The 26,225-nt window shown below is 48.7% G+C and overlaps 1 protein-coding gene and 1 pseudogene across 2 annotated transcripts; one reads left to right on the top strand and one right to left on the bottom strand.

Moving 5' to 3' along the window:
• Positions 1-97: 97 nt before the first annotated feature.
• RTF2 (replication termination factor 2) lies at positions 98-25,296 on the top strand. The gene is made up of 9 exons (XM_079784314.1): positions 98-226; positions 2,525-2,619; positions 3,703-3,796; positions 5,836-5,975; positions 9,298-9,376; positions 20,826-20,939; positions 23,383-23,437; positions 23,521-23,616; positions 24,517-25,296. Exons 1-9 carry the CDS (start codon positions 158-160, stop codon positions 24,690-24,692), a joined length of 918 nt encoding a protein of 305 aa, XP_079640440.1. The 5' UTR covers positions 98-157; the 3' UTR covers positions 24,693-25,296.
• On the bottom strand, positions 17,095-18,829 carry LOC307107391 (beta-1,3-galactosyl-O-glycosyl-glycoprotein beta-1,6-N-acetylglucosaminyltransferase 7-like; annotated as a pseudogene). Its single transcript has 2 exons — positions 18,760-18,829; positions 17,095-18,604 (listed from the first exon to the last, which is right to left on the bottom strand). The product of its transcript is annotated as a beta-1,3-galactosyl-O-glycosyl-glycoprotein beta-1,6-N-acetylglucosaminyltransferase 7-like (transcript).
• Positions 25,297-26,225: the final 929 nt, after the last annotated feature.

Here is a 26,225-nt window from a genome sequence, read left to right as displayed (position 1 = left end):
TCCATGGCAACCGAGACTTGGCAACGGCCCCGCCCCGCTGCGTCGAGACGGGCGTGTTGCGTCATAACGGCGCGCCGGAAGTGACTTCCGCAATCGCCAAAGACTCCGGAAGTTGGCTCTGTCGGGGACTGTGGTTGACTCTGACACCCGGCTTGCGATGGGTTGCGACGGGGGTACAATCCCCAAGAGGCACGAACTGGTGAAGGGGCCCAAGAAGGTTGAGAAGGTCAGTGACGTGGGCCCGGTGGGGACTGGGGTTGGCGGGGCCCCCAGGGAGCGAGGAGAGGTGGGGGTGGGGCAGACGCAGCTGCGCTCATTTATCCCTTGTGGAGAATTTAAAATTAAAACAGTATTAATAACGGACCTTTATTGCGTGCTTGCTATTGCCATTCACCCGGAAGTACCCTTAATATGGGGTGTCTCTTCCAATTCTCACATCGGTACGTACTGTCATCATCCTCACTTTGCAGACATGGAAATTGAGAGTGAAAAGTAGAAAGTTGCCACGCTAGTGACAGCGCCAGGATTTGAAGCCTGTCTGCCGTAGCAACAGTGATACAAATGGGTACTGTTTATCGGGCTTGGTATACACTAACATCTATTTCTCAGGGAACGTTCCCTTATCCCCGTGAGAGCAGGTCCTTCTCTTAAAACTATGCCGCCCCCCTGTGCACCGCGTTCATGGTTGGTTGGTGTCGGTCTCGGGACAGTAAGCTCCCGGTGGCAGAGTCTGTCCCTTTTCCCGCTCTGTAAGTAGCACAGTTCCTAGCACACTAAAATCAATATAATGAATTCCTAATTCTCACAGGTAATTGATAAAATTATATGTCATTTCCATGCTACTGACAGGGAAATTGAGTCAGTAACATGACCAAGATTTCACATCCCGTAGGTAATGAAACCAAGATTCCCATTCATTTGCTCAGGATTTCAAAGTTAGGCCTAGTCATTGCTTTTTGATAATAGAAGGCTCAGGCAGTGTTTGATTTGTGCTCTACTACAGTGTAAATTTTGATAGAAGCTATTTAAATTGCTAACGTGTAGCTTTGGATCTGGGGAATGGGTAGAGTAACAATTGCAGGAATGTGGGTTTGGTTTGGTTTTATTTGAAACTAGAAGCCTGTTGCACAAAGTTTCGTGCAATAGACTTTCCTTCACCTGGCTGCCAGCACCAGTTTTCCGCCAGCACCAGTTTTCCTCTGGCCACCCGCAGATCGGAGCGCCTCCAGCCAGCGCGATTGGCCACCTGGCGCCATTTCCTCTGGCCACCCGCCGATTAGAGCGCCTCCCGAAGTCTGGGGGCCGGACTCGGAGTGGCCGATGGAGCTGGCTGGAGGCGCTCCGATCCGCGAGTGGCCAGAGAAAAACTGGTGCTGGCGGAAAACTGATGCTGGCAGCCACGTAATCGGCCACCCCGAGTTCCACCACCAGTGCCTTCTGCCGGCCCCATTGGTCCTCCCACAGTGCCGGCCATTTAGGCTGGTGAGAGGCGCGGGGGGCAGGACTCGCGAGTCCCCGCCCCCCGCTCCTCCTGCCAGCCAATCGGCCACCCTGAGTCCCGCCCCCCGCGCCTCCAGCTGGCCCAATCGTGGGCGTAGCGGAGTGATGCAATTTGCATATTACCTTTTTATTATGTAGGATAATAGAGTGGTGATTAAAAGCATGGTCTCTGGAGCCAGCCTGCCCTTATCCTATTGCCTTCATCTATTTGCTCTGTGACCTTTTGTTGCCTCACTTTCCTCAAGAACAAAGGTAAAAATACTGAATCATAGGGTTTTTATGAGGATTAAAAGATTAAGTTATAGAAATGGATTAGCACAAGCAGACACAGTTGTTGCTTCAAAAAATCAACTTTAAGGGAATATTTTTATTTTTCTATTTCTATTTTCTCCCAAATGTGCCATCTTGTTACATTATTCAGGTTTGGCATTTTAGGAGGGGGGAAGAGTGGGACATGGGATATTATATAGGTAAAACTATCATTAGAAGGTTATGGTCTTACATCTGCATTTTCATACTGTGGTTAAGGATTTGATATGCCTCCTAGTGAACAGTCTGCAAAAAACACTTCCGTTAAATTGGTGATTTTATACAGAATTAAATAGTCTTTGTGCTAAATTTTTAAATAATAATGCCTATCTTCTCAGTTTTCCATCCTTACATTCTGCTAAAACTTTGGAGCCTTTTCCATTGTTAGAAATTAAACTGGACTGTTTGCTTTTTCTGTATGGCTTCCCTAACTTACTGTTAAGATACAAATATTAATATTTATATGTAGCTTACATAGGCAATTTAATAACTCGAGATAAACTGTTTTGTCATAGGTGTCATGTTTACAGGGGACTTTATTTCACATAGTATTGATTACTGTGACTTTTTAAATCTCAACTTTTGTGTCATTATCTTTATGAAAACCAAAAATCATCATAGTGTGATATTACTGAATAAGCCTTTATATGTAGATCGGTGGACCATGTCTTTCAGAGGTGAAAATTAATTTAAAAGATTTTTTTTATTTTTGTAGGTTGACAAAGATGCTGAACTGGTGGCCCTATGGAACTATTGTGCTCTAAGTCAAGAAATATTAAGGCGACCAATAGTTGCCTGTGAACTTGGCAGGTATGGTTCCTTAATTGAGATGAGTTTTTATTAAATGATTTTTAAAAGAATTTTAATGTGTAAATACAGTTCTTGATTCATCAAATGTGAATCATCACAAGCAAATTTGTGAAACCTAGGTTACCATTCCCTGTGAACATAATTCTGTACAAACCTGTTCATTTTGGTTTACTTAATCCATGGATTGAAAACACGGAGATTAATAGGAGCTGAGTTATAAACGTAAATGCATGAAGGAGCCATGTGGGGAATTAGGGAATGGTGGGAACTAGGGGAAACTGGAGAGTTCATGTCCCATCTAAAGGGGGAGCTGCTACTCAGTTCCAGCCCGTTGCAGTTCAAGAATGTGAGCCTAGTGGTTCTAGAACTTCTGATTTGCCCCGGCCAGCGGGGTCTTCTAACGGGGGTACCGAGGCGGCGCACCTAAGAGAATGAGAAACAGACAAGGGATGCGAAGAATGGAGGCAAGACAAACGGATTTCTGATCAAGCCTCGAAATTTTATTCTTACAGTGTTCCTTATATGTGATTTCTAGAAGGGGAGATGCCTAGGAGGGGTGGGGGCTGAACGGGTCATGTGGACTTAGATAATCGGCTAAAGTCGTAAAGGGTGCTGACTATAGATAAAGGGTGTGGCGGTTGAACAGCGGCTACAGAAGGAATGCTTTCTCCTCAGGCAAGAGGAAGTGGGCCTAGTTTCCGTGAGTTTCTGTTTCAGTAACTTACTGAAGTAAGGTCAGAGTTAATCCTTTGACCAACTCTTGACTCCTGACATGATTTTATGTTTTCATCCAGGAAAAGTTGAAAATACGTACTTTTATATTAAATTTCCCAATTTTTGAAATCCTTGTTAAGGTCACAGTCAGGCCTCAGACTGCCAGTTTGAGCCCTTGATTCTAAACTAGTTTCTTTCTTTGTATGCTCTGGAAATAGTTGAGAGAGGATTAAATTTACTTTTTGAGTAAGGCTTGGCATTTCTGTTATCATATGTAAAATGACTTTGGATTGTACTCAATTTAGTCTTCGTCCTTTGTATGAAGGTTAATTGTTGCCAGAATGTTTTGACTAATCTTTATTGTTGCAGACTTTATAACAAAGATGCTGTCATTGAGTTTCTACTGGACAAATCTTCCGAAAAAGCTCTTGCGAAGGCAGCATCTCACATTAAAAACATTAAGGTAACACAGGAGATTCTGAAGTGCTCCAAGGGTCTCAGTGGTTAAGGTTTATCATATAGAATTCATATATGTTATAGACTGAACTCAGATATTTGGAATTTCAATCCCACCCAGCCAGCTAATAAAGGTGTGATTTTGGGTGGTCACTTAAAGCTTAAGCCGGAAGGTCCCACACCTGTACTTTCTGCATTATAAATCTGTTCTGATTTAATATGCATGAAAGAGCTTTGAAAACTCTCAATGTGCCCTAGCCGGATTGGCCCAGTGGATAGAGTATCAGCCTATGGACCAAAGGGTCCCGGGTTCAATTCCGGTCAAGGGCACATACCTTGGTGTAAGGCTTCTCCCCAGCCTGGGCCCTGGTTGGGGCACGTGCAGGAGGCAGCCAATCATGTGTTTCTCTTACATCGATGTTTCTGTCTTTCCCCCTCTCTTCGACTCTTCCTAAAGATCAATAGAAAAATATCCTCAGATGAGGATTAACAAAAAAATTAAAATAAATAAAAATATTTTTTAAAAACCTCTCAATGTGCTGTATAAACATTGGGAAGCCTTATTTTTGTAGTTAAAACTCAGCTACTTGAATTTTTTATTTGAAAGACACTTTTATAGAATTAGAGAATTTTATAGGTAGACCACTGTTGAGTCATTGTGGTTATCTCTTGCTGACTAGAACTGCTGATTGGCAGTTAAAATTTTTTCATAAAAGTGGAAAAACAAGGTTTGTAGTAAAGGAAGTTTGTTGACAAAATTTTCAAATTTGGTCAATGGGAGAAAAATTAGAAAAATAGCGAAGAATTTGAGAACCACCAAGCTGTCAAACACTTGGTCTCACCCTCACTATAAATACCTCCTGAGGCCACATGGCCAGTTAGGCTAAACCAGGACCAGAGCCCCTGACTCCTCATCTAAGACTTCGGGTATTTTCTCTTATTTCTTCTTTCTTTTTAAATGTTTTATTATTATAGTAGGCTTTTTGTTTGAATTCTTGGGATGATTACAGGATACAGGATATGTTTATTTCAGACAAATTAGTAATTTTAAAATGTAGCTAATCATAGTGATATAGAAATAACCGTGCTGATTTTTGTCATCTTTTGCCTTGGGAAGAGTATTCACTCCTAAAAGACCCATGATAACATAATTATTTCAAAAATGTGATTCTCATTGAAATCTATTTATACAGTTCTATACCTAAACCAGTATTCAATGTATGTGCTTGAGCTTTTCATTTTAATGCCAAAAAACACACAACCCTCTTCCAATAGTCTGAACTGTAAAGACAAAATGATTTAAATAAAGCAGTGCACATGTACAAGGTTATCATTACTGTCAGTCAATAGTCCACAAATACTCAGAGCAGAGAACTTGATGGGACACATCTTTGCATAAACCAGGAAGCCGACTGCATGGTGGCTTTCCTGCTGAGGTGCTCACTGCTCTACAGAGTGTTGAAATCAGTGGTGCGGTTAAATGTTGAAAATACCTCAAGTGCTAAAATTTGGCTAAGTCCTCCTTGTAAAGTTGAATTTTTTGAAAACCTGAATGGCCGGGTCTTGGAATATGATAGTATTCTCTGGCTAATATTGTGCCGTGGATTCATTAGACCATGGCCTCAGATTTTACTGTCTCCCCAGCTATGGAATAAACATGGGTAATCAGTAATACGGAATAGCCTCAGTGAGGATTCATGAGCAGGGAAAAAGAGTCCTCCTTTCTGGATGAAATTATTACAAAGCTTTCTCTTAGTGGAGTAATTTTGCATGTCAGAAGTTACTTTTCCTTAAATAGTAAATGTTTGTGAAATAGAAATTAACTTATTTGCTAGTTGGTGAATTTTAAAAATCGTGTTTTCTGTCACGATTTATTATTTAATTGTATTGCCATGTTAATTGATGGCCACAGGAAAGTAGGTAAGAAGAAGAGGTTTGAATGGGAAGGGACTAGAATAACAATTATTCTGTTGATTTAGGTGGTTATTAAGGGAAGGGTGATCCACTTATCAAATGAATTCTTAAAATCTGGATGGTTTTTCACAGCATGTGACAGAACTAAGGCTTTCTGACAATCCCGCCTGGGAAGGGGATAAAGGAAACACAAAAGGAGACAAGCACGATGACCTCCAGCGCGCACGTTTCATCTGCCCGGTCGTGGGCTTGGAGATGAATGGCCGACACAGGTCAGTCTGCTTAGGTAACACTGGTGCTGTAGGGTTTGTGCCGGAGCCTGGTAATCACACAGACTTCTTTCTGTAAGGTGCTCTTCGGTTTGGATGGTTCGTGCCCTGTCAGCCAAGTCCACTGATGGGGCATCCTAGTGCACTCACCTTGTTGTCTGTGGCCTTCTGTTCTCGAGAGCAGGAAAACTTGCAGTAAAGAGGGATTTTAAACATTTCTCTCGTGATGCTTTTTTAAAAATATATATTTTTATTGATTTCAGAGAGGAAGGGAGAGGAAGAGAGAGATAGAAACGTCAATGATGAGAGAGAATCATTGATCAGCTGCCTCCTGCACGCCCCCTACTGGGGAGTGAGCCCGAAACCCGGGCATGTGCCCTTAACAGGAATCGAACCTGGGACTCTTCAGTCCACAAGCCGACACTCTATCCACTGAACCAAACCAGCTAGGGCTCGTGATGCTTATGAGAATTGGGTTGGATTATCTGATCTCTTCCTATGGGAAAGAAAGCAAAGGGCAGATGTTTCCTATCAAACATCCCATTTCCTTGTCATTGCTAAAAATTACGCAGTGGGTACAGTGTTACAGAACATGTGGTTGGTTGGTCAGCTGAAGGCCCAGCTGATAATTATTTGATTTGAATTTGTAGCCAAAAATCCTTTGGCTAGAGCACCAGAAATCTTAATGTTGAGATTTATAATGAAAATGTAAGTGCCCTGTGTATTTCTCCCTTAAAAAATATGACTGTTGAATGCGTTAGTAGGTGTCTTTGTATAGGGAGTCTCTAAGCTAAAGCTCTAAACTCTTTTCCCACCATTTAGAGATATTTTCAAAAGATGGTAGTCTAGATGGAATCTTCCATCTAACACATTACATGTTGAAAGTTAGTAATTTTTACTACTTTTATTCAGGAAAAGGGGAGAAAGCATCTTAAGTGACAACTTTTACTGAGCTATAAACAACCACATTTCGTCTGGGGCTTTCTGGCACATTGTATACATTCGTCTAACAGACGTATGTGCTGTGTGTGGCCAACTATGCCAGAGAGCATCAGCACTGCTGAGGTGGAATAGCCTAGGATTCTGTTCTTCTTCAAGTCGTCTGAATTTAACTCATTGCAGCCTCGCTCTCAAACTTCAGCATGTAGTGGTTGTTACTCAGCCTGACTGTGCTGATCATTGCACAGTGTAGACGTGCATCAGATCATCAGGTTGTACACCTTAAATATGCACAATTCCTAGTCCTCAATTACACCTAAATAAAGCTGGAAAATAATAAAATAAAAGCTAATGTTCACCATTTGGGTCAAGTAGGAACTATTCGGGGACCAGACTCATGTACCTAATCCCCTCCCCTCAGCCCCTGGCAACCACCCATCTGCTTCTGTCTCAATAGTTGTACCTGTTCTGGATATTTCATCTATAATAATAAAAGCATAATATGCAAATAAACCGAATGGCCGAACAGCAGAACAACCGTCCAGCCGGGGCTGCGAAGGCCTACTCTTGCACGAATTTTGTGCATTGGGCGTCTAGTATAAATATAGAAGCATAGAGTGTGTAACCTTTTGTGTCTAGCTCCCCACTTCTTTTCACTTCTTTCTAAGAAAGCCATGGTTCACCCCAAAAGAGGAACTTCGCAGAAGCAAACGTAGCTCCAGGGTCTCGAGCAGGGATTACCTGGAGCTGTTGCTCGGTTGTAGCTGCTCCCAGTTTTCCCCTTCCTTTGCTCTTCCTCTCTCTCTCTTCTCAGGTAATTGGGCTTCCCCTGTTTGGCTCTGCTCTCCTATTAATAGGGCTTTCACACAAGAAAGTTGATTTGTCCATCTGCTCAGTAAAGTTCGTATAATAAAGATTTAAATATATAGAAAAATATAAATGAATTAGTATTATAATAAAAAATTGAGCCTTTGTTTAAAGAAAAAAAATTTCCTCAATTACTAATAATTAGTAAGCATCCATGAAATAGGATTGTTTTTGAGATAGGATTCATTTAATGAACTTAGTACAGTGTTATGAATCGGGTTTTTGTTGGGGCAGTCTGCAGCTGCTAAACCCCTAGGAACCTGGAGAACCTTCTGTTGTGGTGTTTTTAGAGGAATATGTAAAGTAAAATGTGAAAGTGCTTTTTGCCCGTTTCCCCCAATCCTCGCCTCCAGAGCAGCATTATTAGCTCTTTACTGTTTAATGGCCCTGCAGACCCTCCCAACGCCAACATGCCACACTTCCCTCCACCTCTGCGACAGAAACATAAACAGTCGTGGAGTCAGATTATACACAGTTTGTAACTTTTTCTTTTTCTACTTCTTGGATTTGAACATGTTTTCATGGCCTTGCATAGAGAGTTACCTTATTCTTTGTAGTAACTGCATGAGTGTTCCTAACTTGCTTAGCCATCCCCTACCCATGACCATTCAGGTGGTTCCTTGGCTTCCCTGTCCCATGCAGTGCTGTCTGTACTACACAGCTTCGTAAACACGAGATTCTGGAGCTCGACACTTTCCCCGACACTGTCAGATTGTCCTCCTATGTGTGGGCCACATTGTACGCCCAGCCCACCAGTGCCGTTTCCTCATACTTGCCAAACATTACCATCACCCAGGATCCATTTCGGCCTGAAAGGGAAAGCATTCTGTCACTGTTTGGAAGAGCATTTCTTTAACTGTTGAGTTTAAGCGTCTGTTATGTGTGTTGGACATTTATATTTCTTCTGTGAGCCACATGTTACTGGCCTTTGCCCATTTTTCTATTTTATTGTTTGTTACTGCTTTTTTAAATATATTTTTATTTATTTCAGAGAGGGAGAGAGAAAGAGAAACATCAATGATGAAAATCATTGATTGGCTGCTTCCTGCATGCCCCCTACTGGGGATCGAGCCCGCTACCCAGGCATGTTCCCTGACTGGGAATCGAATCGTGACCTCCTGGTTCATAGGTTGACACTCAATCACTGAGCTACGCCGGCCAGGCTGTTAATGTTTTTCAGTACCTCTTCTAATATTCATAAACTCTGAATCACATGTGCATTTAAAGTATTTTTTCTGAGTTCCTATTCTGTTTTTTATTTTTTTATGTTTGTAGTACTTTTTTTAATGTATTTATTTTTTTTTATTTATAGGAGAGACTTTATTCTAAAGGCTTATAGCAAGGGTATGGGACTGTGGACTATGTGGTTTTAATTTATATATGTAAATATAATCAAATGGAACCATTTTTCTTTGTGGTTCTTGGCCTTTGTGTAAACTGAACACATGTTCATTGATAATATGGGTACTATTTTTAAATTATCATGTAAGTCATTCTCCATATTGAATTTTTTCCCCAGGTTTTGCTTCCTGCGGTGCTGTGGCTGCGTGTTTTCTGAACGAGCCTTGAAGGAGATAAGGGCAGAAGTCTGTCACACAGTGAGTTGTTGACATGTGTCAGTTGTTCTTCTCAGTGGCTGAGGAAACAGATGGTGTGGGGTCCTCCCCTCCACGTGTGATTTCCATATCCTCCACTTCTTTCTGAAGCATAGATCTAGTTAGTGTTTCTCTGTTTACAACCCTCCCATAGCTTGTCACTGCTGGAAGTTGGGTCTGTACTTCCATGTCCTTGCTGCCTGCCAGCTCAGAGCACACTGGGCCGCTGTCTGAGAGCCCCTCTCTGTCCTGTGCTTTGTTCCCTCTGCCCTGCCAGCCTAGAGGGTCCTTCCCGGGAACCTTAGTCCTGAGGGATCGTCGTTCCCTGTGCACTGTGTGATCCCACTGACCTCAGCTGTGTGGTGGTTTCCCCACTGGACTGTGTTTTCCTCTTTTTTTTTTTTTTTTTTTAAATAAGACTTTATTTTTTTAGAGTACTTTTAGGGTCAGTAAAATTATGAGGAAAGTAAGTGATTTCCCATATTCCCTCTGCCCTGCCCATACACATATGCATAGTCTTCCCTGTTACCAACATCCCCACCAGAGTGGCACATTCGTTACAATGATGAACCTCCAGTGGCACATTGGCATCACTCAGAGTCCACAGTTTACATTAGGGGTCACTCGGTGTTGTGTATTCTGTGGGTGTGGAGAGATGTATAATGACACGTGTCATCCGTCATCATAATGCCACACACAGTCTTTCCACTGCCCTGAGAATCCTCTGTCCTCCTGGCGTGTCTGACGGCTGGTTCTCTCCAGGCACATCCAGTGCTCAGTAGGTGCTCAGATGAGTGAGCAAGTGCTTGACCTGGGCGCTCGCCGGCTCAGCGCACGTGAAGGAGATGCTGATGGCTTTGCTTCTCCTGTTGCTGCTGCAGCCAGAATGTTTGTCCCTGGTGTTCTGCTGGCCCTCAGGAAGCCTAGCATTTAGTTTAGTGCATGGATGCCAGCGGCTCCGGGCTGTATTTTCACCCGTGTTAACCCTGTGAGGCCTCCCTGCGCTGTTTCTCCCTCCTGTGAACGCCTCTCCTTCAGCAGCTTTCGTTGAACAGCTGATGGAGCCAGCACTGTTCGCTGGCTCTCATGGTGGATAAGACTGAGAGCCCCTGTCTGCATGGAACCCACCATCCAGTTTGAGAGATAGACACTCAAATGACTGAGCAAGGCAGCATCAGTGGTGACATGCTAGGAAGGAAACACAGAGGGTGACATCCCATAGGAGAGAGGCCACCGTAGTGGTGGTCAGCAAAGGTACCTCAAGGTTTGAATGAAGACCTAAAGGGTGCAAACAAGGCAGCCAAGCAAAGTTGGAGCAAAAGCTCAGAAATGACAGAGGCCATTGCTGGTTTAAGGAACAGAAAGTGTGGTGGAGGATGGGGACGGAGAGAAGTAGATGTGATTGGAGGGTCAGGCAGGGGTCACACCACTTAGGGCCCAGGCGGCCACACTGGAGCAGTGGGAAGCCACAGGCACCTTTAAGCTAGGCCAGATGGCCATTCATCTTAAAATGATCCCTCTATTAAAGAAGCCAGATGTGGAGGAGGACACACTGGTGATTCTATTTATTTGGGATGCAAAGACAAGCAAAAGGTCATCGGTAGGAAGAAGTTATTGTGGGGTGATTATGAGTAAAGCCATTGGATAATTTAGAATCTGTCCCATTAAGCTTTTACAAGAAAAGTTCAGAAAGTACAGTCCTGAATGTACTTACTCCATCTCCTATATTAACAATGTAAACAGGTGTCCAAGGGGAACAAGGCCGTGGTGACAGTCCCTGTGCTCTTGGAGACCAGTCCTGCAGGAGCGTATGTTCCCTGAAAAGTCCTATTCTGCCTTGTTGCTTGAGGCCAGGTACCAAACCCATGGTAAAGACGCCATTGGAGGTCAGGGGCCAGAGAACTTTCTTTTGACAGAGCTGATGAGAATTGGCTTTAGGGGGAGGAGGTGTTTGTTCCAGGCCTTGAAGGGAGGGCCTGTTACTCCTCAGTCAGACTTGCCCAGAGAACGGGACAGGACCTGCCTGTGGTGGGAGGAGGGCCGGTGTGGGGCGGTCCCGGACAGGACAGCAAACAGCATCAGAAGTAACTCCCACGTCGTTGCTCCTTCAGGCGTCTGCTGGCTGGAGGAGAAAGTCTCTGTCTGCCCTAGTGTGTTCTAGCGCCTCTGACCCTCGAGCTCCTCAGAGAGAGGACCTACGCTCAGAGCTGTGGCAGGCAGGCTCCAGTGGGACTGTTTTGTGGTCTCTGCATTTTTATACTTTATATTTACTGTAAGGGATTCTGTTCCTTAATTTATAACAGGAATATAAAATTAACTTTTAAAGTAAATTTAAGTAGAAACAATGGGTAGATTTAAAGAAAAATGCTAAAATACTGACAGTAATGTGGCAGGGAAATGCCTGAAATTTGTGAAATGCTCTTGCAAATGATGGTGGTAGGTGGTGGTGGAGGGGATGGGGTGGAAGAGTTGGAGGGTGTTTTGAAGAAGAGAAAAAGGAGGAGCAGCCCCCCTGGGGGAGGAGCCCCGGCAGTCCAAGGAGATGGAGCATAAGGTGTAGTCACGCAGTGGGGCAGTACTGTGGGGCAGGGCGACAGGCCAGAGATGTGAGTCGACTGGGTGGTGGAAACTTCGAGTGCCTGACCCAGGAGCAGGTCTAGGTGGGAATGCGGTAGGGAGCCATTGAGGCAAGAAATTTGACAGCAGGTATGAAAAGGGAGCCTGTGAGAAGCTCTGTGAAGGAGCGGGAACTCGGGGAACTCAGCTGGCGTGGGCTCCGTGGGGCAGGAGAGGCACTTTGCATCTGTTGTGTTCAGATGTGTGTGTACCAAGTAGTGTGTGTGATGTTGTTTCAGTGATACATGCATTTGCGAGTACACTCAGAAAGTCTACTTGGAAGAATGTAAATAGGAGAGGTGGAAAATTAAGCTGAAATGTATTACAGAAGCCAAACGTCCTAAATCAGTAGTTCCTAAACCAGGCTTTCTCTATGGAATCACCACTGTAGTGTGTCAAGTTCCCATTCCCCATCTCAGACCCCCACATCAAAGTCTTTAGGTGGGTGTAGACTTCTTTTATTTAGGGTTCTCAGAATAATTCTAATGGGCTGCCAGTTTGGGGGGACTCTGATCTAAAGCAATCAAACATTTTTCCTTCATAGTGGTGACTGTCTCGTGGATCAGGCAATTTTCCTTTGCATTGGCTGACCCCACACATAATGTAACCACGTTGACAAACATACATAACAGAGCTTTACAGAGAAGTTGACAGTATGTCATGAAAATGCAATATTACATGGGAACTCTGAAATCCTTCTGTTGGTACTTAAGAAATTTCACTGAACACCAGCAAACTTGCAAGTCCTTGAGCACTTCAAGGGAAGGGAAGGAAGCAGAGGAAAGGGGCCCTGACTGCGTCAGGGTTGCACAAGGAGAGACCAGGTGAGGACGGGAGCTCCGCCTACATCTGTCTCCTGAGGGGCCTCCTGCAGGCAGACAGGCCGCTGGCTCACCTCAGGAGTGTCTCAGGGAGGAAAGTGTCTTAAACATAAATCTGTTTCCAGAAGAGCAAGGTAAGCACTTTTCTCTTATGTAATCTACATAAATACTGCCTTTGCTTAACTAGATGGAGTACTCTCCCTTCAGTTCGCTAGGGCAGCCATACAAGGCATCACAAACTGGGTGGCTTAACACAAAGTACTGTGTCACAGTTCTGGAGCCTGGAAGACTGCAGTCAGGGTGTAGGCAGGAAATTGGGTGTCTGCAGGGTGGTTCCCCTGAGGGGGGGCGGGAAGGAGCTGTTTCAGACCTCTCTCCCTGACTTCAGATGGCCGCCTGGTCCCTGTGTCTCCTCTTGTGGCCTTTCCTCTTTGGAGTCCATCTCTATACCCATATCTCCCCCTTTTTTTTTGAGGACACCAGCCATAATAGATTAGTATGACTAATGACATGTATGGTGACTTGATTTCCAACGGTCACATTCTGACTTACTTAAACATTTGAGGCCATGGGGGATGGGGGAGGCATACTTCAACCAAAAACACTATAGAGTTTACAAAAGCATAGAACATGGGACATTCACTGGCATACGTGGGTGGGAGTCATTCATTCACGAGACCAGTATTGAGAACCTGGTATATCGGTTGTGGCTCACGCACCAGTGTTGGCTTGGGAACGTCACTTCACCTCTCTGGGCTTGACATTCTAATATGTAAAATGAAGGAATTATAGTAAATTCTCAGACACTTTTTCTTTAGACCCAAATTCCAAACAATAACACTATTAAATGAGGAAATTAAGTGACAACTTTGTGTACTGTTATCAGGAATCAAACTTATACTTCTAATTCAAAGTCTCTAAAATGTATTAATACTAAGTGTCTCCGTCAGGGCTGGCTAACTGCTGAAACAACCAGTGGGGAACACAGTGAACGTTTTGGTTGGCCAGCTCTCTTCCAAGGGAAACTTGAGGACTCCAGCTCCTGCTGTCCTGTAGCTCTGGCCTCCTCTGGTGTTTGGAATGTTCTCCATTCAGTTGATTGGTGGGGACTCAGGAGGGAGCATTTAGCTTAGGAGGTTTCAGTGGGCCAGTCGCGGCCCTGGTGCTCGTCACTTCTGTTCGCATTCCATTGGCCAGAACTCAGTCATGTGGCTGTCCATTTTGGAGACCTTGCTCTTTTCTCAGCTCAGCTCTGCCCCGCTCTGTCCCCCTGCCAACCCAGTCATCCTCCTTCTAAAAACCTATCTGAAGGAAATATTATTCTTAAAAAGGGGTAGACTGCATGCACAGAAACATCCAGTGAGACCGCAATAATTTGGAAGAACCTTTCCTGTACCGAGCAGGTAAGCGGTCACATGGTGAAGGGCCTAGACCTGGGACGTGATAATAAACCTAGACCGGGGACGTGTGAGTGTAACTGTTGTCATGATTGAAATGTCTTTAACTGATGGACGTGTACAGTGTTAGAATCTCAGTGCAAGTCCATCTCCCCAGCAGGAGCCTGACTGTGAAGGCGAGCGGTGTGGGAATAAGACCCAGTGCAAGTGCATCCCACCAACTAGGAGCATGGGTGTGAAGGCGAGCAGTGTGAGGTCAGGATCCAGTGAGGAGAGAAGCAGCAGCTCATTGGCTGTAACGGGGTAACTAATTTGTAGGCGTGGGTATGCACTGGGAGGGAATGCAGACAGATGGGATGTTTTCAGAGTTGTGTCATGCTGTTTTGGTAATTAAAAATAAACGAACTCTTTGCTGCTGATAATGACGGGAGGGCTGTCACTGGACACAGAGCTAGGCTGCAGGCTCACCCAGGAGAGTAGCATCCGGCGCACAGCTCTCACTTCCTGTGACGGGGAGTGACCTCATTTCTGAGCTGGGTTGCTCATCTGTAAAGTGTGAACCATAGTGTCTATTGAGAGTCGCTGTGCGGATGGACTGCAGGCCCAGAGCCAGGCTCCGGAAGGGCTCGTCACATCATCCCTACCAGTCAGGCCGACTCTGAATGCTGCCATCAGTTTGCACACTGAAGCTGGTGATGGCCAGAACTTTCTGAACTGTTCATGCCTAGGGAATGGTGGTTTTAAGACTTACAGTAACTAATTTTGGGGGTTTTTTTGCAGACATTATTGAAATATTCAGGTTGACACTGTAATAATTCCGAATCATTACTTTATTTTTATGCCAACAGCCCTCACTTTCTGTGCCACTTGTGCGCGTAAGGGGGTCACTTTTTTTGGAGAATTTGAGCTCCCTTTCTGAGCACTTACTTAACAGCCCCAGTGGGTGATGACAACGAGCACCTGCTTCTGAAGAAAGGCCAAGGTGGTTTGTTAGCTGCTAACTGTCACCTCCTTCCTGTGGGAATACCTCCCTGATTGGATCATCTCTACCTTTTTACAAAGACTGGAAATTATTGCAGCGCCACTGACGAGGGACCTGTCGGGAAATTGGCTGTGTGTGGCGCAGCAGAAACAGCCTGTCTTTGGACTGCTCTGGTGTCAGAGTTGACATTTTTTATTTGTTTGTGGCCTGTCTCTTAGGTCAGTCTTTTAAACATCTAAAAAACTGGGTGACCTGGTGTAGTTTGCATCTCTGACCCACAGTATTCAAACCTGAGGACCACACCCAAATGCACTATTACAGTAGGTGATGTGTCTGCCGTGGCTCCTGCAGTGGTTGGGAAGCTGCCCACTGTCCCAGAGAGAGGGCGCTCTGGGCAGCTGCCTTCACACGCGGATTTGTTCTAGTCTTCCTGTATTCTATGTCCGCCAGGGTTCAGGGCCCCGTGAAGATCAGCCTCCCCCCACTAGACTCGTTCACACTGTGCTGTGACTTGTTCATCATCTGTCTTTTTCTCTTCCCAGACGGTCTGCTCTCCAAGCAGCCATATTCACCCTGGGGTCGGGTGGGTGGGGAGAGCGGGCATGAATAGCTCCAGAGGAGCCAAGGTGTAGCTTTTCAACTCCATAGGTATTTTCCCCAAAACTGTTGTGCCTGAGAACTCTCCTGTGGTCAGCCAGTTCTCTTCCAAACTTTTCACAAGAAAGGGACACTGCTCTCCCCCACCCAAATCTTGCTTTTGTCTGTTGCCCTGGTAACTAAAACCCCTGGGATACCAGACAAAGGGGCTAAAGAATTCAGCTACCCAGGGAGAATCTGTGGGCATGGCCCAAAGAACTTCCTCTTCAAGAACTGTTTAAGAACTTGCGGGGGGGGGGGGGGGGGGTTGCCCAGGCCTTATCTAAGGACATTAAAATCAAGGTTTCATTGCAAGAAGGTTGTTACAGGGATGCATATTAAAACATTTATTTGAATCTAAATGTGTCTGGCTTTTTTAGAGAGAAAGTCAGTCTTCAGCTCAATGAGCTTGGCCATGGGGACTGCCTTTGCCAGTTAGGCAGTATGACAGAGATTGCCTGTGAGTTGATTGAGCTGAATTAAATCTGTGGCTGCAGGGTGTCAATGACAAACTAGTCAAAGCACATATACAATTTATAGTAGGTTGAAAAGACACCTTTGCAACAGTTAACCCTATAATAAAGTTTCCAGTTCCTTGTGCACGCAGAGCAGGTGTGAAGCCCACTGAGTCAGAAAACTGCGGACTCTGCCCTTCGTTGTCCTATTAATACAGCGAGTGGGCGTGGCTGTGTTCAGTGAAACTTCATTCATAGAAGCAGGCGGTAGGGAGGCCGCAGCGGGTAGTGGCTGACCCCACTCTGGAGCAGGTGCCTGTGTTCAGTTTTCTGTTTTAATGGAGACCTGGGAAGACACAGAGCTCATTTCGAAAAATAAACCGTTTTTAAAAATCTGTTTTTAAACATGCCAATTGGATCACCACTAATCCCCGAATACTTTCAGTGTGAGTGTTGTCTCCACCTCCGTTACCGAGGCAGCGGCTGTCTAGCTTTTGTAAAATGTGAAGGCTTTGGTTTTATCTCTGTTTTTACCTTTACATCCATCGTGGACATTTCCCTCCTCATTCCTCCACTTGGTGGCTTGAATGTTGCCTTCCCAGCCAGCATTCGGTGTGGCTCCCGGCGTCTGTGGGGAAAGAAGCAGACGTCCCGTGGGCCTGGGCCAGCATCCCGTTCTGTCGGTACAGCGCTCCTGCACTTCACCTTCACCTCCTCTAGATCTGACACGCTCGACGCAGCAGCCAAGCCCGGCCTCGCTGTCCTCGGGGCCGCAGTGGGCACGGCCTCGCATCTTCATACCTAGATTTCATTTTCGGCCCTTTCTCTGTCTCTGGTAACTGACTTCATGTTTACAGTGTGTTCTTCATGATTATGTTGGGATTTTTGGATTCTGTTTCCCTCTAAACCCTCTGAGGTGATTTGAAAATGGGATGTTCTGTGGATATGAGAGATTATGAAAAAGTCCCGACCGGTTTCTGCTGGATTCGTTGATTGTGCTGTCATCTGGACTGAGGAGCTTAGCTGTTCAAGCGGAAGCCAGGGCCCATAGGAGCCAGCCAGCTTTCCACAGAGAGAAAATCAGACCACTTGCAGGGGAGGGGGGCAGGGCCTCCCAGAGAGCCTCTCTCAGCTCTCATACTTACCATCAAAACATTTAATAACTAATTTTCATTCTTAAGGAGCCCCTAGCACCATGCCCAACACTAACAGCATTCACTAGTTTATTAAGTGGATGGAGAACCTTCCAAATATTTGCATTTAGAATTTTCAAAAGGCTCCGTTTGATGTGCTTGTCCTGGAGAGGAACAAAAGCAGCCAGGTGGTTTGGGCACAGGGCGCTCAGCTAACTTCAGACCCTGAGATCAAATCTTATAAAGCCAGGGTGAGCCAGCTGCTCTCTCTTCAGTGAAATGAAAATATTTTCACAACAGGTCACCAGGGTTTGCACAGCAGCCTTATGCTTCTTTGGGGCCTTTTCACCAGTGTGAATACAGTAAACATTTTGAGGTACGTAAATAACTGAGAAGCTGCACAAACATGGCCAGCTCCTCCTTGCTCCCCAAGTGGAAGGCCTGGCAGATGGAGAGCTGTCTGTCGGCCCAGCCACATAAAGGAGCTGAGAGCGAGCACCTCAGTTAGGAATCAGCTTCTCTGTGGCCGCTGCAGCTCTAACACACAGTGTCCTCTGGACTGTCCTCACCTTCCAGGCGGTCAGGGTCACCCAGAAGTGTCGCTCGGGACTGCAGGTGTTTTTGCACCACTCAAGCATGTCTCTTGCACAGACATCGGTCAGTGCAAACTGCACACACTTCCTCGTTAGTACATAGGAAGGCTTCCAGAGTACATTGTGTTACAGGGTGGCTCTTTGAATCCTTTGTTTGGAGACACAGATGTTTCCTTCAGGGTCGATTGGGACGACTTAGCTTGTCTTGGATTTCATGTTTGCTGGTTGGACTGCTCCAGGAGTGATGTTTTTGTCACTCCATTGCCTCGGTTGTAGTGTGTGACTTCTTTGTTCGTTTTGATTGGAAAATCCTGTCACAAAGATTAATGACATACTTCCATTGAAATTTGGAATGGACTAGATCGTCATACAGTTAATATCTGCCTGTAGTCTTAAAAAGCCAAGGTGAGCCACCTTCTCTCCAATGAAATGAAAATATTTTCAGAACAGTTCACCAGGGTTTGCACAGCAGCCTTATGCTTCTTTGGGGCCTTTTCACCAGTGTGAATACAGTAAACATTTTGAGGTACGTAAATAGCTCTGAGAAGCTGCACCCTGCCCCAGACAGGCCTTGCTCCCACCTTGCCACGTGCTGTCACTTGTTAGGTTTGTCCTGTACTGTAGCTTCAGTATGGAGAGAGGCTCAGAGGGTTTTTGGTTTATTGTCTTGGTTTGTTTTTTTTAAGCTGACGGCCAATGTAAAACATTCAGGTCCCACCACAGAAGTGTTAGCCCTTCACTGACACTTCCCACCCGTGTAACCCCAGAGCCCATGGGATTGGATGTTTTCAGGAGTTTCAGTGATGTCTCGTGTGCAGCGCATTGTCCTGTGGGCTGAGTGTGTTTTGCTCCCTGATAAGAGACAGGCACGTGGGGGTGGGGTGCTGGCCTGCCGCCCTCCCCTCAGTTCTGTTAGTGCTGTGTTCACAGTTCCAGCTCAGGTTCATGCTGATATTTAGAAATAGGTGCACAATAGAGTAGTAGCTCTGTTGTCATTGCCTCCGCCAGCGTTTCAGGGTAGTCAGGCCAGCCTCGGGCTCGCTGCTGTTGCACAGGCGTCTGGCAGGGGTGGGAAGTTCCCACGGAGGCCACTGTGCAGGGCCTGGCGGTTTCCCTTGTAAATAGCGGTGAGCAGCACTCGGTTTGCAGACGTTTCCTAGCCCTGATGCTTGGTGGTGGTGGTGGTGGTGGTGGTGGTGTTTGTGTCTGTCTTGTGGAGTCAGCTTTGTAGCCATAGTGAAAGTGTGTTAAATGTGTTACTCTCTGTCGCTGAATTCATTTCCAAGAAAGTTAAGTGTTATTCTCCAGGTGGGAATGTGCAGCTCATAGAAAAATACAGTCCTCTTGGTGTTGGAACTACTGTTTTGCTCCACAAAAAGTTCTATTTGGAATATTTACGTATTTTAAAGGCTGGAGAGAGGGGCAGTTCTCATGTTATAGAGCAGATAGGATCTTTGTCCACCAGACCCGAGTCTCCATCTGTGTCCTGGCTCCTTGTGTCACTGAAATCACAGGTGGTTTCCACAGTAGTGTGTGTGAGGGAGAGCACGTCGGGCTTTGGGGTGTACTGTCATTCCTGACGCCCCTGCATTTAGATACGCCAGTAATCCCTTAGCCCTCCACGCAGCAGCCTCTGTGGGCCGCGCACAGGACAATTAACTGGCTTCCAAGCATGAACAACGATTTGAAGACTAGACACTCAGTCCCCTGAAGACAGGGGTCCGAGAGGTACTGTAGACTCTCGGCAGCAGTCATCACCAGTTACCGTTAAGGGTGGGGTTCACTCCGTTACTTTTTGCAGCGCTAGAATCTCTTCAGTAGCAGAAGTGATGTCCAGGGGTAGTCCTCAGAATGGAATTGTGTGATTGTAACTCTTCATTCAAGCGTGAAATACTTGGAAGGCATTGGTTCACAACTCCTCACTGTCCCCATCACTCAGCCCGGAACGGGCAGCACAGGGTGCGTGCGGGGAAGAAGCCACAGGAAGCGAGCGGCCGGGAGGGCGAGTGCGGGCCAACGGAACCAAAGGGCACCTGCCTCTTGTTCTCAGGAGGCTTCCTGACGCCCAGCCCAGCCCCCGGGCCTTAGCTACCCCCTGACTCTGTTCCTGCAGGTCCCTTTCGTTCCCTCTCCAAGGAGGACACCCCAGCGGAAGGCTTTGCCCCAGTCTCCCTCAGTGTGGGGCGTCCCCGGGCCTCCTCGCGCAGAACAGTCTGTCCCTCCCCCGCAGGCCTCCCTGCGTGATGGCGAGAAAAGGCTCCTTTTCCTCCAGGCAGTCCTGGCTGGCTGCCGTACTGGGCCCGTCATTGTTCTTTTTTTTTTTAATATACTTTTATTGATTTCAGAGAGGAAGGGTGAGATAGAAACATCAGTGATGAGAATCATTGATCGACTGCCTCCTGCACGCCCCCCCTCCCCCGCCACCCACTGGGGATCGAGCCTGCAACCCAGGCATGTGCCCTTGACCGGAATCAAACCTGGGACCCTTCAGTCCGCAGGCCGATGCTCTATCCACTGAGCAACCAGCTAGGGCTGTCATTGTTCTTATACCTTCTCTGTGGCACCGACCTCAGGATTTGTGGGTCAAAGGACAGTGTCTTCAGCTGTGAGAATGTACCAGACCCGCCCTAGAGAAGGAGCTGACCCCGAGTGATGGTCGGAGACAGACCACATAAATAGCCAGCGAAGGCAGGGATCGGAGCTGGCTAAGCCAAAGGCGCAGGCGGACCGCGAGAATCTCCCCAGGGCCGCAGCGGCTGTGGCTGGCTGAGGGGCGGCTGCCCCCTGGTCATGGACTCTGTCTGTCTTGCTCTCTCCAGTGCGGGGCCGCCTTCCAGGAGGATGACATCATCGTGCTCAATGGCAGCAAGGAGGACGTGGACACACTCAGGAGCAGGATGCAGGAGAGGAGGATGAGAAAGAGGGTGGGGAAGGTAAGGGCCTGTGTGTCCCTCCCCTGCTCCTCTCTCTGCCTTGCAGTGGCTGCTGGGGGTTGGCAGGACCTGAGGCCTTTTTACAACCTGGCAGGGCCTGGGCGCTGGACAGTCCAGCCTGCTCTGCCGCCCTCTCGCTGTGGGGTGGGCACAGCGCTTCTCTTCCTCGCTCATTATCTTCAGTGACTGCACAGGCTCGGAGCAGGGCTTGTCTGGGGTGGGGTGGGAGCAGGGCCTGTCTGGGGTGGGGTGGGGTGGGGTGGGAGCAGGGCCTGTCTTGGGCAGGGCCTGTCTGGGGCAGGGTGGGGCGGGTGGGAACAGGACCTGTCTGGGGTGGGATGGGGTGGGAGCGGGGCCTATCTTGGGTGGGATGGGGTGGGAGCGGGGCCTGTCTGGGGCGGGATGGGGTGGGAGCAGGGCCTGTCTGGGGCAGGATGGGATGGGAGCAGGGCCTGTCTGGGGTGGGATGGGGTGGGAGCAGGGCCTGTCTGGGGCGGGATGGGGTGGGAGCAGGGCCTGTCTGGGGTGGGATGGGGTGGGAGCGGGGCCTGTCTGGGGCGGGATGGGGTGGGAGCAGGGCCTGTCTGGGGTGGGATGGGGTGGGAGCGGGGCCTGTCTGGGGCAGGATGGGATGGGAGCAGGGCCTGTCTGGGGTGGGATGGGGTGGGAGCGGGGCCTGTCTGGGGCGGGATGGGGTGGGAGCAGGGCCTGTCTGGGGCGGGATGGGGTGGGAGCCCGGCCTGTCTGGGGCAGGATGGGGTGGGAGCAGGGCCTGTCTGGGGTGGGGTGGGAGTGGGGCCTTTCAGGGGCGAGCGTTGTCGGGAGGGTGACAGCGTCGCAGGGTGAGCCATCAGGATTGCTGCTCTCACTGATTTTAGAAGAGAGTGGTCAGCCCTCCATATTGGCGGGTTTTCATCAGGGGATTCAACCAACCAACCAGGAATCAAAAATATTCCGGGCGGGGGGGGGGGGGGGGGGTGGTGGCGCGCAGAGAAGATTCCAGAAAGTTCCAAAAAGCAAACCTTAAATTGGCCGCACACTGAGCACTATGCTGGATCCACAGGAACGAAGTGATGTGTAGGCACACCCTGCCGTAGCCTCTGTGCTCATGTAGGCCACGCGTAAATGCTCTTTCTATAAATGCCACTTTGTGTAAAGGACTTGAGTACCCTTGGATTTGGGGCCCCGAGGGGTCCTGGAACCAGCGCTCAGAACTTGTGAAATCAAGGAAAATCGCCATCACCCAGCACATCCGAAGAGCCCGGTGCCCAGATCTGAGTGTCCAGGAGCCACCTGGACACCTGGGCCCCCAGGAGCCTGTGCCCACCCCCAGCCCCCAGGGGCAGCCCCTCCAACAGCACCTGGAGCACCTGGAGCTGCCCCTAGCCTTCCTCGCCCTCGGTGCTCCGGAAGGCGCCGAGCTCCGGAGATGTCCGCGTGGTGGCGCTCTGGGAACGCCTCTCGTTACTGCTGAGACACCTCCCTCAGACACTCGAAGCAGGAGGCCACGTAGCAGCTGCTCCTGACTCAGTGACTCAGTGACTCCGTGCTGGGCCTTTCCCGTGAGCGCTGCTGTGAGCCGGGCTTAGAGCTCAACAGCTGCCTCTCTCTTTTTGAAGGACTCGCTGTTATCCTCGGTTTGAGTGTTGCCTTGAAGTGAACAGAGATGTTTACGTCTTATACAGTGTTACAAATCACATGGCACGTGTGTATTACAAGTTCAGGACTCCTGCCCGAGAAAGTTCCTTTTCCCACGTTGTCTAATGAAGGGAACCTGCGATGCTTAGGCTGCGTGTCTGTAGCGCCATCTTTTGGCTACTTAGGAAAATGGCATTTTTAAAGGAAATTCTCTGAATGAACAAGGTCCTATTTCTCCTTCTGTGATTGAATCAGTTCTAGCACAGCCATGTGGTTTTAGAGTGGTTCGTTTCATTTTAAAATTAGGAGCGACAGAATCTTACTGCCTGGACATCTTAATGGCAGTAATCCCGAGGCGAGGAGGACCGGCCCAGCGTCCTCCAGCACAGCCTCAGCCCTCGTGGGCCCGCGAGCAAAGAGGAGGGCGGTGTGAGCGCCCCGAGACGCCCTGCTGGGTGCTTGTCCGGCTGGATCTTGTTCAGTTAGCTGCTCTTTTGTGGACAGCAGTCACCATTCACGTTGACTTACCACTGAACGCCGTCATCTGCCTTAGAAATGTTGCGCATGTGATTTCTGGAACCTAAACGTAGGCAGATCTCTGCAGATGTGTTCTTGAGTGAGGCAAAGTACATGACGGGAGACACGCGCAGGGGTCTGGGTCTGGAAAAAACGGCGCCTGGGGTCGTCTTCAAGTGAGCCCCGCCGGGAGTGCACCGCGGCCTGGCGTGAGGCTCTGGGGGGGCGGGCAGCCCACGGAGGCCGCTGTGGAGGGAATGAGGTGCATCTCCACTTCCTCTCCCTCCAGAAAACAAAGAAGCCCAAGGCGGCAGAGTCTGTCTCACCCCCGGCGGCCAGTGAAGGTAGGTGTTGCTCGCCGAAGCAGGCTGAGGGGCGGTCTTCGTGCCCTGGGTGGGCTGCCTCTCTTACTGTGCTTCTCTTACAGAGCCCGCAGGGCCGTCCGGAATGAACACGGGAAAGCCTGAGGCCTCCAGCCTTGACTCCCGGGAGAAGAAAGTCGGCCCGGCTCCCAGAAGCACGGGTGGGTCCCCCGGAGCCCTCAGCGGCTGCTCAGAAGGCTGGGCCCTGGGGTCACGTCACAGCTTTATTGGCCTGAACTCAGAAACTGAGGTTCATCCTACGTCCTGTCTCGGTCGTGCACTGAGCTCTCTTGGGGACTGGAAACACTTACCAGACCCCAGAGCAGGAGCCTGTCGGGATGGACGGGCCTGGGCACAAGTGCTGACGCTCACTTGACCTGTGGAGCGTGCGCTTGGTGCCAGGCTCGCGAGGCTGCCAGACCTGGGCCTGCACATCCCAGAGAGTGGGTAGAGGGCTGGGGCTCAGCGTGGGGCGGGGGCTGGGTTTGTGTGCACCCCACAAGGTGCTCAGAGCCTCCCTCCCCCACCTGCCTCTCAGCCAAGTTCTGAAAGTCATTCAACATATAGTCCAGAATTCAGCGCATTTCTCCTGAAACCTGCTACCTTTAACTAAAAAACAAAACAGTATTTCACAAAAAGGAAAACACAGATTGGTTAGGTACGAGAATGTATGACCTCGTGTTGTGAGTAGCAGCCACAGTGGTTATGGGTTTCGATCCCTGCTCTCCACGTAGTAGCCCCTGGCAGGGGAGCTCACTCAGCCTCCCATTGCCTCTGATTCAACTGTAAAACAGGCCATCCCACCCTCTCGTGAGGAGGGCCTGACATGTCAGCCACGGAGCTGGCGTCCGTGTGGGCACGTGGCAAGTAGTTAAGTAGTTGGCGTGATTTTCAGCGTCGTGGCTTTGTCTGTCTATAGGAGGTGGTGACAGATGATAAAGGGAGGAGGAGGAGGAAGATCCCGGGAGGAGCAGGCTTACTTTTCTCCCTTTGAGAATGTGGTGTTTGGAATGATCTTTAGTTCCAGCCGTAAAGCGTCTGGCTTTTCCTTTTCCCAACAGCTAATGGGAGCTCCTCTGGGAAAGCCGGGAAGCCTCCCTGTGGCGCCACGAAGAGGTCCATCGCCCACAGCGAGGAGTCCGAGGCTTACAAGTCCCTCTTCACGACCCACAGCTCCGCCAAGCGCTCCAAGGAGGAGTCGGCCCACTGGGTCACCCACACATCCTACTGCTTCTGAGCCCAGGCCGTGCCCCGCGCAGGCTCCGTCCGGCTCCTGGAGGCAGGCGTGAGGGCGCTGCCTGTGCAGTGGGCCTGCACCATGTCCTTAAATTGTCCCCCAGACACCGGTGCCGGTGTGGCCACTCCTGCCTCTGAGGCATGTAGGTGACTCGCACACAGTGGCCGCGCCACCCTCTCCCGGCTTAGTGCTCCGTCCTGGCCCCCAAGCTGTGCTGGCTGCACTTCGCAGGCTGGAAACCATTAAAGATTCCAGATGCCTTGTGGGTGTGTGCTTGGCTCATTTTTACTAAAATCCCACGGTTTTGCTGCCAGCAGTGAATTAAATAGAAGGGTGGAGCTTTGGCCACACTCTGCCTGCAGGACCCTGGCCGAGGACCGGGAGTCGCGTCCCTAGTTTATTGTGCCGCGCCAGAATGGCCAGTGGTAAACCTGAGGAGGGGCAGTGAAGGATTGAAGAAAAGACAGACGAGAATACAGCTGGGGCTCGGTGGATCTCCTGTGCCTGGATGAGGACACAAAAGACCCAGCTTGCAAGCCTATGCTTTATTTCATGGTCTGATTAAAACAAGGTAGATTAACATGTATACAAATGTTCTTGTTTTGGCAACACTTGCTGCACCTCCCACAGCCCATTGGCTACTTAGGAAGGAATTAGGGAGGGCTACAAGGTCAGGCTTAATTATGCTAAGAGAGCTCTGCCCTCCAGGCTGGGACTTCTTTGTGGCCCTGCCACAGGTCAGCCCGAGGCTTGACCCTAGAGCCGCTCCCTACAGTTTATCACTTCTTTGGAGATAGAAGAGATCAAGTTGGGCACCTGGCATTTGATACAAAAGTAGAGCAAGTCTGCCTTTCCTCTCGTAGGTCTGTATTTCTCTTCTTCTGCCTCCCGCTACATTTTATAAGAAAGGTGAGCGTCAGGACTAACTCCATGGTGTTGTGTCAATTCCTGTCTCTCAAGACTATACATAAACATTTCCAAGTAACAAAACTCACGTGGGACACTTCCCGAGTGTTTCTGTGGTTTGGGTCATCTCTAAATCAAGGCTGTGTGTCCCTTAGTGCAGTCCCCCTAACCACCAAATGTTAGAGCGCCGTCGGGGGTGGATAACGTGGGGCACACACACCTGGGGGCACCTCAGAATACTCCACAGGTGTGGCCCAGAGCACAGGAACACCTCTCCCGCAGGAGCCGTGTGAGGAGGGACTAGGGACAGACAAGCTGGCAAGGCTGAGCCCCTGAAGGTCACGGCACACCCTCCAGCCGCAGCCACAGAGACCAGGCCAGCCGCTTCCCAGAGGAAAGCCACCTCTGCAGACGGCACGCTGCCCTGGGGGAGCGTCTGTGCGGCCAGGCCCGGCCCGTCCCCTTTGGCTCCAGGCTCTTACAGAACCTTTGTCGCTGCCCAGAGCTCAGCACAGCTTGAAGCTCCCGGTGGGCCCTTGATCATGGGCCCTTGATCACGTTCAGCAGAACGTTAGTTCCTGGGGATAAGTGAGTCAGATGGCCCAGGGGACAGGGACAAGCCTGCGT

Source organism: Cnephaeus nilssonii (assembly GCF_951640355.1).
Source record: "Cnephaeus nilssonii genome assembly, chromosome: 11".
NCBI lineage: Eukaryota > Metazoa > Chordata > Mammalia > Chiroptera > Vespertilionidae > Cnephaeus > Cnephaeus nilssonii.
Note: the sequence above shows the minus strand (reverse complement) of the source record. Positions and strands in the feature narration are given on the sequence as shown.

Coding starts and splice junctions, on each gene's coding strand:
- RTF2 (XM_079784314.1), top strand. CDS start 158: ATGGGTTGCGACGGGGGTACAATCCCCAAGAGGCACGAACTGGTGAAG. Junction 3,797..5,835: donor CTCACATTAAAAACATTAAG/GTAACACAGGAG, acceptor GGTTTTTCACAG/CATGTGACAGAACTAAGGCT. Junction 23,438..23,520: donor ACCCCCGGCGGCCAGTGAAG/GTAGGTGTTGCT, acceptor CTTCTCTTACAG/AGCCCGCAGGGCCGTCCGGA.